Source organism: Thunnus maccoyii, chromosome 22, assembly GCF_910596095.1.
Source record: "Thunnus maccoyii chromosome 22, fThuMac1.1, whole genome shotgun sequence".
Lineage (NCBI taxonomy): Eukaryota > Metazoa > Chordata > Actinopteri > Scombriformes > Scombridae > Thunnus > Thunnus maccoyii.
The window spans coordinates 20,331,926-20,349,432 of record NC_056554.1 but is presented as its reverse complement, the minus strand read 5'-3'; the positions used below and the strand labels follow the sequence as shown (position 1 = coordinate 20,349,432).

At 38.5% G+C, this 17,507-nt stretch overlaps 1 protein-coding gene across 5 annotated transcripts in view; it reads right to left on the bottom strand.

The window, feature by feature from the left end:
- col4a6 (collagen, type IV, alpha 6) overlaps nt 1-17,507 on the bottom strand; it is a 134,266-nt gene that overhangs the window by 8,058 nt on the left and 108,701 nt on the right. For 2 of the 5 annotated variants that reach the window (XM_042400493.1, XM_042400492.1), the window contains exons 20-35: nt 17,352-17,498; nt 16,868-16,918; nt 15,111-15,206; nt 13,610-13,767; nt 13,328-13,510; nt 13,058-13,241; nt 11,031-11,075; nt 8,351-8,422; nt 7,680-7,787; nt 6,686-6,904; nt 5,667-5,825; nt 5,173-5,181; nt 1,476-1,646; nt 1,228-1,371; nt 933-1,055; nt 70-251 (exon numbers count right to left, since the gene is read on the bottom strand). In XM_042400493.1, the coding sequence (XP_042256427.1) occupies nt 70-251; nt 933-1,055; nt 1,228-1,371; nt 1,476-1,646; nt 5,173-5,181; nt 5,667-5,825; nt 6,686-6,904; nt 7,680-7,787; nt 8,351-8,422; nt 11,031-11,075; nt 13,058-13,241; nt 13,328-13,510; nt 13,610-13,767; nt 15,111-15,206; nt 16,868-16,918; nt 17,352-17,498 (2,051 nt within the window). The remainder of the gene's footprint in view (nt 1-69; nt 252-932; nt 1,056-1,227; nt 1,372-1,475; nt 1,647-5,172; nt 5,182-5,666; nt 5,826-6,685; nt 6,905-7,679; nt 7,788-8,350; nt 8,423-11,030; nt 11,076-13,057; nt 13,242-13,327; nt 13,511-13,609; nt 13,768-15,110; nt 15,207-16,867; nt 16,919-17,351; nt 17,499-17,507) is intronic. The other 3 variants (XM_042400494.1, XM_042400495.1, XM_042400496.1) reach the window with 3 other exon arrangements.

Genomic DNA, 17,507 nt, shown 5'->3' with positions numbered 1-17,507 from the left:
ACTTGAAGCTCATTGTCTGAACTTACTGCATGAGTTTGTTTGTAAATGCGTGTATGTGTGTTTCCTTACCCTTGGTCCAGTCGTGCCGGGGAATCCCATGATTCCAGGTTCTCCCTTCTGTCCGGGATAGCCTGTACCTCCTGGTTGCCCAGGGTATCCAGGCTGTCCTGGCTGTCCTTTACTCTGCTCAGAGAAACCAGGAAGTCCAGGCAGACCCTGACGACCAGGTAGGCCTGGCAGACCTTTGTCACCTGTGAAAACGGACACAGAACAGTGGTTAGAGGTGAAACATGGAGGGAAAATCTTAATCAGCTCTTTGGAAAATGGTGGAAAGTACATTTACTCAAGTACTATACTTCAGTAGAATTTTGAGGTACTTTTACTTTTACTACTTCAATTTTGATGCTAATTTTCCTACAATACATTATTTGACAGCTATAATTACTAATTACTTACTAGATTTTACATATGAATCATATGATCAGTTTATACAATATGATGCATTGTTATAGATTACCCAGCCATGCATCAGTAATAACAATAGTAATAATCCAATGATAAATATGATAAATATAACACTCTAAATAGTGCTATTTTGCATGAGTACTTACTACTAATTCTTATGTAGTTTTATTTTAAGTAAGATTTTTACTTAAAATTTACTATTTTTATATACTGTAATGCTGCAACTCTTACTTTGCAATACTTCTTCAACCTAGTTCACAGTGAAACTACTGATCTATAATAAAACTCTTCTTTAGCAGTCTTATAATATAAATATGTAAAATTTGGCAAGATAAGAAAAACTTATAGCATGTATTTTAGTTTTTTGAGGTACTTTGTACTCAACATCATTTTAAACATGTACAGTCTCTGTCTCTGCTGTCAAATGATGGTAAAATAATAAAAAAATAAACAGAAGTAAGTGTTACCTCTGGGTCCGGGGAAGCCAGGAAGGCCACTGCCTCCAGAGAAACCGGGGTCTCCTTTCTCCGCATAGCTTGCGGGATAAGAAGGACCAGGGGCACCGGGGAGGCCGGGGTATCCCCTCTCACCTACAGAAGAAAACACATGGATGTTAGTGTGACTCACAGGCTTCATCATCGTACTCTACTGGTATTGGTACATTGGACCATAGTGGAAAAAAGGCTGACACTTTTTTTTTCATTTTTTGTTATCTTGTGTGTATCCTTGCGTCATCCAAAATCATGGCTCTGGACACTCTACCTTTCTGTCCAGGGTATCCTGGACTGCCAGGGACTCCATCTCTTCCTCCTCCTCCAGCAAGTCCTTTCCCTCCAGAAAACCCTGGGCTACCAGGACGACCTGGTAGTCCAGGGAAACCTATCAGTCCAACGAAACCTCTCTCACCTGTGTAAATAAACAGAGAATATAAATGGTATTAGACACTGTAAGGAGATGTTATCTACATAAGTGAGACACTGATGAGTAACAGAGCCGTAGCTGTAGCCTACCCTTCCTTCCTGGTATTCCTGGGATTCCCTCTCTGGTTCCTGGTCCTGGAGGTCCAGGTGGTCCTACTGGCCCTGATGAACCAGGGGTGCCGGGCAGTCCTGGGGCTCCCTTCCTACCAGATCGCCCTGGGAAACCTGGGCCTCCTCTTTCTCCCTTTCTACCAGGGAAACCTGGTGGTGGACAGATGGATGATGGGACAGATGATGGATGACGAGAAAGACAAAAAAAGAGAGAAATTCAGTCAGAGACAAATCATAATCTACATTTTTAATGGAAATGTTGGGAAAAACTACAGAAAAAAATGTAGTAACAGAAAATAATAATATGTACATGAATTTCAACAAATAATGAAAAACCAACAAATAGTGAGTAACAAACATATAATCTTACCTTTCTTTTAATAATATTTCAACTTACCTCCAACACAACAGTTTTTAGATAAAGACAAACAATTGATCGATTATTTGTAATCTGAATAAACACAACAATGCACACAATTTGGCGAAAAGCAGACAACAATGTAAACAAACATTGTTTGCCTTGGTTAGGCTGCAATTGCACTTTGATTGGAAATATCATTGAATGGATACAAGCATGATGTGGCTGATTTCAGATACATATGCAGGGAATTTAAATGTTCAAATATTTGCTAGATCAAATCAGCAACTCCCAAATAGAAATCCAATTTTCTTGCTCTCAGGCTTTTATTTAATTGCAAAATATATGCAAAATAAACTGAAAATTCAAGTGCAATTCCAGACTGAATTAACATGGTTAAACCACCTAAGGTTTGTTTGTAGCACACTAAAGTCTACTACTACATTCTTAAAAAGATGACCCACTTTCAACACCTTTGTTAGAAACCTAACATATTTGTCCAAATTGTTGCTAATCTGCACACCAGAGGGCTGTGTTGAAAATGACAAGTCCTTTTTAAGAGTGTAGAAAAAGCCTCTAAATCAATAAAAGCAGAGGCAAGATTGTTAAGTTGCGTTTGCACCAAGGAGCCTTTTTGTCACACAAGCCTACTGCAATTAATGCAATGATCAAATCTATAGTAGCACAGATTTGACTTGAACATGTAAATGAACTACGGGGGTTAGTGCTTGCTGCAAAAACAAAACCAAACATCAGCAGACACATTTCTTGAGAGAACTCTCTGTTTCTGAATGTCTCACATCTAAAATGTCCATCTCAAGCCATTAACTGACTTTTAAAAAGTAATTTTTATCAATACAACTAAGTGTGTCTTCCAGCAGGGTGTGATGAATCCATTTACTTTCTGTGTCATACTTTTATGTGTTTTAAAAACTTTTTTGAAGCAGGGGACTACTGTTTATCTTGAATTACAGTTGTATCCAAAAGTTTGGGCACCCCTTGACAAATAACATATTTTGGTGATTTTTTAATTGAAAAGAGGTAAACTCTCTAGGATATGGAAAAAACATTAATGCATTGTTACTTTGTATGTCATAAATTGAACAAAAATAAAAAAATAAATAAAACATCATTGTGGCACCCTAGGAGTTCCAAAGTCTCAGATTCTTTTTACAAGGTCTCAGACCTTAATCAGCACTTTAGGCCTGAGGCATGTCAACAATTGTCATTAGGAAATGTCAGCAGGTGCTAGTTTCAAAGCTTTACACATACTCTGACTCTTCAAACCGTGTGCGAACACCACAACCAGTCTCCACAGTGCAAAATGTAATTAAAAGATGACAGTTTAGGGGAACTGTGGAGGTCAAGATGAGATCTGGAAGATCAAGAACACTCTGAGAGAGAACTGCTCCTATGGTGGTCACAAATGAAAACCCCCATTTGACTACAAAAAACCTGCAGGAAGATTTAACAGACTCAGGAGTGGTGGTGCAACGTTTCGCTGTGCAGCGATGCTCGCACACACAAGACCTTCATGGAAGAGTCAGTAGAAGAAAACCTTACATGTGTCCTCATTATAAAATCCAATGTCAGAAGTATACAACAAAACATCTACAGGGGCCTCAAACAAGTGCTGTGGACTGATGAAGTTAAAATAGAACTCAGCAAAGATATGTTTGGACAAAAAAAAGGAGCAGCATTTCATGAAAAGAACACCACTGTTAAGCATGGGGTTGGATCTATCATGCTTTGGGGTTGTGTTGCAGAAAACATTGCACCAGTGGAGGGAAGAATGGATTCCAGTAAATACCAGCAAATACTGGAAGCAAACATCCCACCGTCTGTTAAAAAAAAAGCTGAAGCTGAAAAGAGGATGGCTTCTACAACAGGATAACGATCCTAAACATACCTTGAAGTCCACCATGGACTACCTCAAGAGACGCAAGCTGAAGGTTTTGGAATCACGATCACAGTCCCCTGACTTTAACATAATTGAAAATCTGTGGGTAGATCTTAAAAGAGCTGTGCATGCAAGACAGCCCAAGAATATTGCAGAACTAGAAGCCTTTTGCAAGGAAGAATAGGAGAAAATCCCAAATACAAGAATTGAAAGACTTTTAGCTAGTAACAAAAAGCGTTTACAAGCTGTGATGCTGAAATTATTGTTTTATGTTCCATATCCAAGAGAGGCTGTGTTTACATCTTTTCTATTAAAAAAACCCACCAAAATATGTTATTTGTCAAGGGGTGCTCAAACTTTTGCATACAACTGTACAGTTAAATACAGTTTTTGACTAAACATTATGATTGCAAGATTCATGAGTACTTACAACTACAACATGAGTTGGCGTAATGTTCTCTCTACCTTGTTTACACTCAGTTTATTCATCAGAAGGGAGTAAGCAACATTTTTTCCCCTAAGAAAAATAGGAATAATTTTTTGTTTACATTTCTGGGGCGGCTATTTATAGTATGGTTGTAGCTGCAAAAAGGGAAAATTTTCTTTTAATTCTTTCCAAATTTAAGAGTCGGCTCCAAAAGGCTTTGCATTTACAGGCCATGCTGATGGAAAATCAAATGAGGAATAACCAATCGAGGTCACCAGGAAATGGTGTATGTGACTTAAGTAGTTTGTGGCCTAAAATTGTTACTGTTCAAAGCCGACTCTTACTGTAAGTTTCTGATACTGTAGTTTTCCACAGGTGGATTAACACACCACCAAGAGTTAGTTTCAGCTATTAACTGCATGATAATGTCACTTTGACAAACAAATAACTTTGATGACTAAACAGTTCACTGTGATGGATTAATTTTTTAAGTGTCTGGAAGTAATTTATTTTAAGGATACTGCAATGAACTGATTGTCTGGCTGGAATTAGGGAAATTAATCTAATAATTTAACAATAATTTTAAGTTTTTTAAGTATATGATTTGTAGTAAAAGGACTAAAATATGTCCTTTAAGGAACATAACAGCACTTCCTTCAGAATAATTGATTCCAGAAAAAAATCAGAAACATTTTAACTGTATTTAAAAGTGTATTTTGAACTATTTTAACTGACCACATTGACTTCTTCTGCACCTTTTTTCCAAAATAAATAAATACTGTCACACCCCAAGACTGACTCCAATATTAATCTAATTATGGACATGGACATTTTTTGCAGCAGATGAGAGATAGAAAGTAGGCAAACACTTTGATGGAGATGGCAGTTAAAGTGTTTGGCCCAATGTGTGTAAAGCAGGAGGATGGAGGGATAGAAGCAAATGATGGAGCGGATGGGAGAATGGATGGATGGGGGAGAGAGAGTGTCTCACCTTGGCAGCCTATAGCGAATGACCCAACACCAAGAGGAAAAAGATGGAGGGATGAGAGGATGGATGGAGATGATGGTGGTGGTGGTGTGCAGAAAAGAGGGAAAGAAAAGGAGGAAGAAACACAAGACAAGGAGAAATACAAAACAGGAGAAGAGATTCTTTTGGGTGATGTTTAAATAAACAACAAGAACAAAACAGGCAACTGTGGCGTCTGATTCGTAAATGAAGAATTGTGAAAGAAATACAGAGAAAAAAGGGAGGAATGAACCAACACTGGTAAACGTGGATGGATAAGTGGTGTAAGGCAACAGCCAAGATCAAATTAATCATGTTTCTTCTTCTTTTACTCCAAATCAGGCTACAAATCTCTCTATTTAAGATTTCTCAAATACAGAACATGGAGTCTAAAATGTCTAAAGTTCTACAAAATTAATCAGAAGTCTGGTTAGCCATATGATAAAACACGGACACAGTTACTGAATCTTTTCCCTCACCTGGTGATCCGCTCAGTCCCTTGCTGCCAGGAGCTCCGGGTCGACCGGTAATGCCATTAGATGGCCGACCCGGAGGTCCAGGAAGGCCGGGACTACCGGGATAACCATCCACTCCACGCTCTCCTTTCAGTCCAGGAACACCGGAACGCCCGTCAAAACCTGATGGAGGAAGAAAGAAACGTGTTCACAGATATTACTACAACTGGTTTACTACTTCTACTACTACTACAACTAATAACACTGTTACTAAATACTACCACTACTACAACTGCTACTGTTACTAATAATTCTATTACTACTAAGATATTTCTACTACAACTACCACGACCACCACCACCAATACTACTCCTGCTAGTAGAACTACTACTGCTGCTGCTAAATGTTACTGTTAATAATAATCATCATGTTACAGCAAGATACTACTACTGTAAAAACTACTACTAATACTACTACTAACACCACCACAACAAATACAAATTTGCTACGAAACTGTACTACTACCACCACCATTATTGGCATTAAACTACTACTGCTGCTGCTACTGTTACTGCAACTACTACTGATACCACCATTGCTGCTATCACCACAACTGCAACCAATACTCCTGACATAACTTCTACTACTACAACAATATTTACTACTACCGCTGCTAACAATTCTACCACAAGATACTTCTGTTGCTAAGTACTGTACTAGCTACTGCTACTAGATACTACTGCTGCTATAACTAGAAGATACTGTTCCTATGATTGCTACATGCTAGTGCTACTAGTAGTAGGCTTCTACTACCACTACTACCACTTACAAATACTGTTGTTGCTACAACTGCTGATACTGCTATTGCTACTTTTACCACTACTGCTGGTATGATGAATGCTACTACTGCTACTTCCACTGGTGCTACAGCAGCTACTTCTACAAATGGTGCAACTTCTATTATTTCAACTAACTACTACAATTACTCTAACGACAATACTGCTACAGTTTTCAGTTTTACAATGACAGTCTTTCACACCCACCAGGTAATCCAGGCCCTCCTGGTGTCCCGGGCTGGCCCTTGTCTCCAGGGACTCCCGGAAAACCGTCTCGTCCTGGAGCTCCAGGTGTGGCTCCCACTACATCTCCAGGCTGACCTTTGGCTCCAGGACGCCCTGGAGCACCATCTTTTCCCCTTGCTCCGTCGAAACTGGATCCTGGACCACCTGGACCTCCAGGATCACCTCTTGGTCCAGGGAAACCTGCAGGGAGGAAGGGGTGGAGGAAATAGTAGAGTTGATTGAAGAGGTCTGGGATTGATCGAAGTCTAAATCACTTAATTTTTTGAATGGATCAGCAATAAAGCCTATTTAAAAATGAACAAAAAGACATGCCACTTTTTTTTACTCCCTAAGCTACTCCACTACAATTTGGGATGAACAATGTGCATTTTTCCATGTCTTGCCTCAAATTCTATTCAGATATCTAGAAATTTAATCTCATATAGAGCAAATATGTCAGTGATTATCTCTGGCAGATGGCTGACTTTGTTTTTTCAACATTATCTTTACACTGTGACAGTGTTCCATCTATAAATTTCATCTAGAGGTAGCAGTTTTGCTTTAATTTAACTCTGATTGTGAAGGAAATTTTAATCCCAGCTGGATTTACATCTGCTGTTAATATCGTTCTGTAACAAGGCATCATAAAATGGTAACTTGATCACTTGTGGAAGATTTAAAGATTATCTTCAGCAAATAAAGCGACAGTTCAGATAATACAAACAACCTGATGATTAACTTAATAAATTAACATTTCCAAGTTGGAGAGATTTCTGCAAAAACAAAAACTTGCCCATGAGAAATACAAGCATTTCCTTCGCTTGTAAATATTTCTTTTTAGCCTTTTGCAGAAACAAAATGTAAACATACCTTTCAAACAGCTTGAATCTAGAGCCATTTACTGTTCATCACAGTAAATATTGGCCCTGATTCTACTCTAGATACCTGTGCAAAAAAAGCCACTCTGCAGGTTTACCTTGTGGCCCAGGCTGGCCTCCAAAGCCAGGGTCTCCTCTTTCTCCTTTGGCACCATCAAACCCTGGACGTCCAGAGCCTCCTGCGAAACCTGACTGACCTTTAGGACCTGACAGGTGTAGACAAGTACAGCTCCAATGATGACCATTTTTCAGTTTGACAGTTTGCAATGATGGAGGTTTTTTTTGAAAAATACTTTAGTAACCGGAGAAAAGTTTCATAAATAGTAGATTAATGTCTTCTTTTATTACAAACAGATGAAGAACTGTGTAGTGAGAATGAACAGTGATATCCTGAATAGTCAAAGGAAATAGTGACAACCACAGATAATACAACTTCGTCGTTAGAAAGCAATAATCATAAATACAAGCTTTAAAGTTGTAATGTAAAACTGCAGTGTTGTTGTGCACTTTGAATATTAATATGTATAAATATATAAAAAACAATAGTAATTGATCAGCTGAAAAAATGTTGGAGGCCTTGCACTTAAACTACAGTAAAAAATAATAAAAAATACATATAAAATTACACAATGTGCTCCAGTGCAGACAAAAACAATCTAAATCTTATTTTAGCACAAAAATATTTGAACCAGACAGATTTAATCAGTGAATCACATAGACTATGCGCACAATGTCAAAAACAAACCATAAAACATCTTTTGACTTTTACCTGGTGGTCCAGGTAAACCGGGGTAACCGGGTGCTCCATCCTCACCAGGTATGGTGCAAGGTAACACTTGGCCTGGTAGCAGTCATATACAGGTTAGCACATACACTTTAATAGACATGTACAGTGAACACATGGACTCACAATAGTAACATTAACTATTTCTACATTATATACAAGAGATAACTACACACTGCTCTTACTATGTGCCATCAGACCTGGCCCAAATAAAATTTACTCATGTGAGATTTGCAACATGGAACAAAAACTAAAAACTCAATTTTTGTATGAGGTTTTGAACATGTTAAATGCTGCTGTAATTGTTTGAAAAATAGCATTTGGCCCAGGTCTGAATCACACATATAGTAAATACAAAGAAAAACAGAGTAATGTTGTTTCTAAACCAAAAGTTTTGAAAGAAAATAGCACTAAATGCCTTGAACAATTTTCCAGTAATGATAATAAAATACACAATATTCTGTAATGAACTCCATTAAATTCTGGGTTGAATCCATTTTGTGAATATCTCGCAATGTTGATTGTCTGTCGCCTCCATTCATGCCAATAACAGGCTTTCATTTAGGTTAATCTGATCATGAGAATTATTTTGTGTTGTACTGTAGGTCAAATGTCGTTAGTAGCAAATTCATCACAATGAAGAAAATTAGAAAAATTCAACTTTTTGTTGAGATTGTGTCTGGGGATCAATTCTACCATTTCCGCTGCCCCTCACCCCCCCTCAAAAAAAAAAAAAAAAAACCCCTCACTGGTTAAAAGCACTTAGCAGAGGCAGGGCTTGAAAACATGCGCCAGGTTTTAGCAGCTTTGATTGGAGGAAGAGGAGAGTACAAACAACTGCGGCTGTCCAATGATTATCGGACGAAACACCTGTCATGTTTTTCAAGAAGGTAGCGTCGCTCTGAAGTACTTCAAATTCTGATAAAACCTCAAACTCGACTGTCAATCATCGACTGACTCGGCCAGAATGGAATCCCTGAGATGCAGGGAGCGAGAGGCTTCCATTGGCTTCATCATGAACAAATGATTGATAGCGAGCCAATCGTTTTCAGAATGCAAAATACTTCATTTCCCAGAATTACCTGCTTTCCTGGAGTCTATCTAATACTGTCAGCTGCTGGTTAACTGAGCCATTATAGACTTCATTTAAAATATTTGGCTACAACAACAGAACATCCATCTGTCTTGATCCTCAGAGACGTTCCTCTGAATAACACTAACTACGTGTACAGACTGCAAACAAAAGATCAATCAGTCACTTAACTTTATTTCCATTGGCAGCTACTTCTTATAGATGTAAAAACATGCCCAGAGCTGAATTTTTCCATTATCATCCATCATTAGGTTTTCTCTCTTTGTTCTTTCTCTACTGAAGTGGTTTTATTTCCATGTATGATAGTGTTGTTGTGTAAATTCCATATGAATGATTGATTGCAGGCATAAATTCATTAATAAATAACTAAATTAATTCACTTCACAGCTTGTATTTGAAAGTTCACAGGAAAAAGAAGCTCTGAGAATGTTTGCATCCACTGTTTGGGTTGATGGCAAAGGTTTTCACTCATAAATCATATTTTAGATTTTCTTAACCAGCTTCCTAGTATAATGAACATCAATTATCTACCGTGTTTATTTCACATGAGAAGTTTCTATATTTATGTCTTTTGCTTACTCTTCTCACTGGCTTTGTTTTAAAACAGGTGAATCTGATGACATTTATTGGGCTGTTTGCTAACCGTGTTAGCAGGGTACAGGGTAGACAGTGCCTCACCAAAGCTAAAAAGAAATGTTGAGATTACATTAAAATTGTATCTATTGATAATTTCTTCATATTCATAATTCATTATTTTAGGTATTTATTTATGTATTTTTTTATTCATAATTTGTCTCAGGATTACACATACTCCAGCCCTCTGGCTAACTTCAATGAAGATAAAACAACTCAATCGTGCGGCTCTTCAAGACATTTTTTGTTGATTTATAGCCTAACTAATAGACTATATTTTATCAATCCATGCGTGATATGAACTTTGGCTGCTGTGTTAATTGAATGTAGACATACGTCACATTGATAGGTCACTGCCTACCCAGGCAAAGATTTCACTGAACATTATTGGTTTTTGAGTGTTAAGCTCTTTATATTTGTAAGTTTAACTTGCTTGTTTAGTCAGATATTTGATGGCATTTGGCATTTGAAACCAAACTTTTAGGTGTTTTGTTCTTCAGCTAGTAATTTCATCAAAAGAAAGGTAGCCAAAGAGAGTTTGTCTGCTCTAAACACAACATCTTCACACTGCATAGATAGTTTTTTTAGCCAGAATACAGTGACCTGTTAACCAAGTTGCTTGCATCGTGAACACATGTGAGGAAAGTAAATAGCAATATCTGACTGACTGAATAAAGTTGGCCAAACCTCTTTGTTGCACTGTTTATTTCTAATCTAATGATGTCTCTGAGGTCATTTCCTGTTGGGCAGATTAGTGAGTTACACAAGTAAATCTTGCCTTCAGTTTTCTGCTCTACAACTTCTGCAAACGATAAGCTTTACTCGAGGGATGTTTTTTTTTTAAATCCACCAGTCGCTGGGCTGCTTGAAACTCAAAGCTACAAAATTCGGTCCCAGGCACGTTACTCTGGCTGGTGGATGAAAAAGTTAGTTACCCACCCGTTCCCTCTCCGGTGCCATTAACCCCTCCACAGCTGTTTTCACCTGGACAGATACACATGCACAAGGAAGGTCAGAGAGATGGAGGGATGAATGGATGGAGAGAGAGAGAGAGAGAGAGAGAGAGAGAGAGAGAGAGAGAGAGAGAGAGAGAGAGAGAGAGAGAGAGAGAGAGAGAGAGAGAGAGGTAGAAGATGGCAGCATACAAAGCCAGTCAGGGTCATTTGCATGCGCCAATCAAGCAATTAAATCTTTTTTTGTTTTATCATCAAACAAATATCAGCAATCAGTTCCATTCAATTACTTCAAGGCTCATTCAGTTAAGGCAAAAGCATATTAAAATGCTTGCTTTAATGTAAAAGTGCTTAAAAACAGGTTATTCCACTCAACGAGAGGAGAGAGAGAGACAAACACTTATCAAAAGTGACAAAAGTGATATAAGAAAGAAAAATCTCTCCTCAATCTCTCTCAGCTCCTGTGAGTGACAATAACCTTCATATTAAGAGCAAAATGAATCAGTTGTTTAGCATTAGCATCACGGTATGAGAGCACACATTCATACTTGGCCAGCTGCTGCTGAGGACTTTGTGTCATTTAGTCTCAGAGAGGAAGAAGAGAATCATGTTTTTAGGCGACTGCTGGTGTCATTTAGAGTCAGAGCCCAGAGTTTACATTTTGTTAAATTACTTTTTTTTTTGTTTTAATCGTCTTTTAATCGTTGTGCTTTTTTACAAACTTGATATTGGCTTTTGTTCCAGCTAATAAAGATGCAAAAACATGGACTTATAAGATATGAATAGTACAATGTGATGGTGTCTTTTTTTCTAGGGCTGCAGCTAATGATTATTTTCATGATCGATTAATCTGCCGATTATTTTCTCATTTAATTGTTTAGAAATATGAAATTAAATGTTAAAAAAACTGTGAAAAAATGGCATTCATGGCTTGTTTTATCTGACTATCCGTTAGGATATTCAATTAACTGTCAAATAAAATGGAAAAACAGCAAATTTTCACATTTGAGAAGCTGGAACCCTCAATTTTTTGGCATTTTTGCGTAAAAAAAGACTAAAACATTTTTATACAATTATCAAAATAGTTGCTGATGAATTTTCTGGTGATCAACTGATCAATTAATTGTTGCAGCTCTAATTTTTTCAAATTAATCCAGATGTCATTTTATTGCCTAAAATGTTGGAATCTACTTTTTTAAACAACACTCTGCTGCATAGGTTTTTGTAGTGAAAGCTATTTTTCAAGAAGAAAAAGCAGAAAAAGAATTTCTGATATTTTAAACTCTGCTGACTGTGAACGGACACTGACAGGACAAATGTAAACAAGTGAGGCTGAAAAAACACCAGCATCCTCCTTTAAAAGACCGAACCAAAATCAGGAATTATTCACTGCTTTGTGAATCATTTTTGTGACTGACGTTGCCAAAATAAAACCTCCTCTGAGACTAAAGAAGCACAGTAGCTGTTGCGCAATCAGCAAATAAAGTCTCATCATTGTGCATCAATCAGTCAACTAATGAAGCAGTTTATGGATTATAGATTATAGAAGAAGTGTATAAGCACATTAATGGAGACCATTAATCATGTAGTTAACAGTATGCGGCTGCAGCCGAGGCATGAAGGGCAGGAAGCTGCTTTGGTAGAGAAAATCTAACGAGAGCCATGTTGTCCCTTCAGGTCCTGGGGAGCTGGGGAACCAGGAGCTGTTTGTCCCCAGAGATGGCTTCTAATGGTTTAAGGTGTTAGGATGAGGTTGCTATGGCAACTACAGTACATGGAGGATGGACAGTGATGGGATGAGATGGATGTATGGTTGTGGGGTCACCCTGTGGGGAGAATACAGTATAACATACACACACACACACACACACACACACACACACACACACACACACACACACACACTTTCTCACTTATTTTCTCTCTCTCTCAACGTCACACACACAAACACACACACACACACACACACCTCCTTTCTTTACTTCTGACGCTCCTTCACTTGTCATCACTTACCTCTTGGTCCGGGCAAACCTGGTGCCCCTGGCAACCCTGCTATACCAGGCTCTCCAGGCTCTCCACGAAAGCCGGGCGTTCCGACGTAACCTGCACCAGCCTCACCGGGGCCGCCAGGACGACCCTTTGCCCCTGGGAACCCCGGGAAACCTTTCTCCCCGACTGTGCCGTAGCCAGCATCACCCTGGAGAGGAGAGGAGATGTTTAAGTGATACTTGTTTTTATTCCTTGCCAAAACCTATTTTTGATTCTGACTGTTAAAGTACTCACTGGGGGTCCAGGAGTTCCAGGGAAGCCAGGCAGTCCATCTCTGCCAGGTTTTCCAGTTTCACCCGTAGGTCCTCTGGGTCCAGTAGATCCGAGCTCTCCCTTCACTCCCAAACCCACGTTGGGGTAGTAAGACGTCCCCTTTTCTCCTTTACGGCCGTAGGTGCCACTAGGACCAGGACGACCCTGCAGAAGGACAACAGATGGTATAAATGAAATGTTTCATTGTTAAATATTCACTGGATTCAGCTATGAAAGCTGTGTGTGAGTGAAGACTTTACTTACAGGAGGTCCCTGAACACCATTAAAGCCGGGGGATCCAGTGTCACCAAGTTCACCTTTTCGCCCAGGGAAACCAGGGCTGCCATCGGTTCCTGGAACACCAGGTAACCCTTGGTACCCTGAGGTGCCTCCTCCACGACAGGCACAGTCACCGGGAGCCCCTAGAGGACAGAGGGATGGAGATTAGAGGAGAGGAAAAGTATAATCATAGCGGGAGAATATTAGTGGAAAGAATCATGGAGCTTGTTCTTAAGACAAAATTGTGATTATTTGTACGTAAAATGTTTCCAATATTCATACAATTTGTTACAAAACACTGACTGTGTAGACTCATCCAGGACCAAACCACAGATATAACTAAGACATCACATTTATTTTTGTTGTTATTTGACAGAAATTGTAATTTTTCGGGACAAAAGAACAGAGCTGTCTTTTTTTTTTTGCAGGAAACAAAGCTGCAGCTAACACTAAGGATACCCAGTTAATGTCCTCAGTATGACTTCATACCAAAAGCTTGTTAAAAGTCTCTAAATTTGACACTTTTTTTGGGCAACTTTGCATTTGTTTTTTACAATGTTGACACAGTATGTCGCAATTGACTCACATATAAATGTAAACAGAGGGGAAAAATGAAAAAAAAGTCTATTTAAAAAAAAAGAAGGAAAAATCCAAATTAATAAAAAAAATTGCATTGAGGTGTTGTGTCTGGGGGGGATTGTTATAAAAATTAGAATTATACTGTGATAAGATGTCTTAAAACCTTACTATGTGTGTGTTCTTGTTTTTACATGTCATGATGAATGTTCCTGTTTTGCTCTGCAAAGTTGTAGAAACAGCAAACGCAGCAGCTAAGATTAACAACGGGAGGCCAGTACATATGTTAGAGGAAGTCAGGAGCGAATAAAGGTCAGAGACAGGTCAGAAGGGAGTCATCTTGATCAAAGGATCTACAGCTGGCCACCAATCAGAGAAATGAGAAAATGTCATGACGTCATCTGTTGAATATGTCTGTAAACATTCGGAGGAAGCTGAGACGCCCATTTGTAAGGTTATAAACCAACTGTGAATGCTCCAAGACGAGCCTTTTTCTCTGTAACCCTGTTTATGTGTTGCACTGTGAAACGCTCCTTCTTGCGCAAGAAAATAAAGTCAACTTAAACTTCGATACTTCAGATCCAGTCTCCATTATTTAAAGGTCATTAGGAAGAAATTCTTTTAACAGGGGACACTCTTGACCGCAACATTTCTAAATGTGTGGCTGCAGCCACGGCAGGAAAATGGATGTGATTTTTAAAGTGATAGAACATTTTTATGATATCAACCATTGTGAGAATGCAACAGAGCGCAACGTGAGGAATTTAAGTTTTCAAGCAGCAATCATTGTTCCGAAAAAAAAACAAAAACATGATTGAAACATCTGGAACTGTATTTTGGACTCTGAAGAAAGATCTTTTATTTTCTTTTAATCATAATTCAGACTGCATGTATGAGTATTTATGTGTACCTCTGGCCCCTGTGAGTCCTCTGTCACCCTGAGGTCCTCTGGAACCAGGCGACCCAGGCTGTCCAGGGTAACTAGTTCCTGTCCCTGTCGGACCACCTGTAAAGACACACATGAAATCAATTAGAGTTCAAAAAATTAAATTTGACAAATTAGAGTAAGTAGTCATTAGGAACAAAATATTATTCTGTGACTTTTTAGATTTCACACTGTTTGATCTTGAGCTGAATTGCACTGACCGATTGTGGACATAATGTGGTCAACAACCAGAATAGAAACAAAATAAAAAATTGATTCCTGTTGTGCCCCTCTCTTGGAGGAATTCATTTTCTTATAATGTGCTTTTTCAGTAACCCAAATATTTAACCAGCACAGTGCAAGTGCAACTTGGTGTCACAGTGTGAAATCAGGGTTAGTTTGCTCTGTTTGGTTCATCAGATTTGATAGAAGATTTGAGCTGCTGCTGCAAGATGACAGATGCTTATCTTTTTTTTAAAAAAAGCATTAAATTGGTTATATCTTATTGAAATATAAACAGCATTGTACTAGTTAGCATGAACAAATTCGGTGATTTTACATTGACTGTAGTGGCTAAGAGATACTTGCCACATAAGCAGCATGTATAGTGTGTTGCAGTTTGGCACCAACACAACATAAAAATACAAGGAAAGACATTCATTTAATGTGTCATATGTAGACATTTATTTGGTTTCTGTTATGTAATTATAGAAAACAGGGAAAATTAGATATTTCCTGCATATGATGCAAGTACATGTTCATGATGAACTGAAAGAAAAAGATTTTGTGGGACTATATTAGACTTCCTGTCACGTTATGTCTCCATTTTTCTTGCAACAATCATAAAGTCTTCCTTTGCTTGATGTGTTTGTGTCAAAAAAGAAGAAAAATCCCGGTTGTAAAGGCTGCTGCCATGCATTAATGTCCATGTAAAATCAGTGAATTACGCTCACAGGCGACACCTTGTGGCCAAAGATGAGAAAAGCAGCTTGGAGCAGAGAGGAAGCTTACAGCTGCGTTCTTCTCAGCTATACTTACCACCACACCCTGCACAGAGTACAGCGTAAAGAAGAGCGTTTTGGCAGTTAAGATACTGCTTGCTGAAAGTTGAGTTTGTTGTTTTGATTTTCGCTTTGGCAGGCTGAATATTGCCATGGCAACCATAGCAATATGGCTGCCTTTAGGGCAGTGGTTCCCAACCTTTTTGCCCTGTAACCCCTTAAAATAAAGCAACGTCTACCTGGGACCCCTCGTCACATGTTGCATTGTCTACCAGTTAAATTACCAATTATTGTCTTGAGTCATTGGTTAACTGTTTTGTCCATAAAATGTCAGAAAATAATTAAATATATCCGTTAATGTTCCCCACAGGCCAAGGTTACATTTTCAAATGTCTAGTTTTGTCTGACTAACAGCCCAAAACTAAAAGATTTTCAGTTTATCATCAATTTTGATAAAGAAAAGCAATAAATCATCACATCTGAGAAGCTGAAACCAGCCTATTTTTTTTTACATTTTTGCTTAAAAAATGACTAAAACAATTATTCACTTATCAAAATAGTTGCTGATTAATCTTCTGTCTAGAAGAAAATCTTCAGCTCTAGAAAGATGACTTATTTTGTTTAATTTGAATAACTTTTAGAGGCTTGAGGAGTTAAAATAAAGAAATCCAGCGACCCCTTGTGGGGGTCCTGACCCCCAGGTTGGGAACCACTGCTTTAGGATACCTGCATTTTACTGGCCTTTAGGCCCGATGGACCCATCAGGATAGATGACGCAGGGTTCGGACAATCCTTGGAGGACAGTAAAAATCCATTTTTATATTGACAGATCTTTTATGCGAACTGCAGCTCTGTGCCAGACTGATTAAGATACTGTATCCTTATCTAGAAATTTCTGATTTTTGCATAATTTTATTCATAAAAATAAGACCAAACTTTGTCATTTTTAGCTTGTTTCATACAGTAAATCCATCTCAAAGTCCTGAAAACATAAACCACAGTTTAAATTAAAAACATGTTTAAAAAAAGACAAGAACAGAAGTTTAAAATAGTAATTATAATGATCATTTTTTTTACATACATAGCTATAATGCAGTCGCCCTTTATGGATTTTTAACTTCTCATCTCATCTCCCAAATAAGCCACGTCAATCGTTATCACAACCCCCCCTCCCTATGGTGGAAGGACCAGAGACCTTTTTTAGTCAGATTCTGCATCAACATACCAAAAGGGCCAGGAGGTCCACGAGGACCGGGGGATCCAGGGAGTCCTGGGGAGCCTGGGATTCCTTCGGAGCCATAGCCAGGTATGCCAGGGTTACCTTTCTCTCCCTTTGGGCCTGGGGTCCCTGGAAAACCTTGAGAGCCGGCACCTACACATG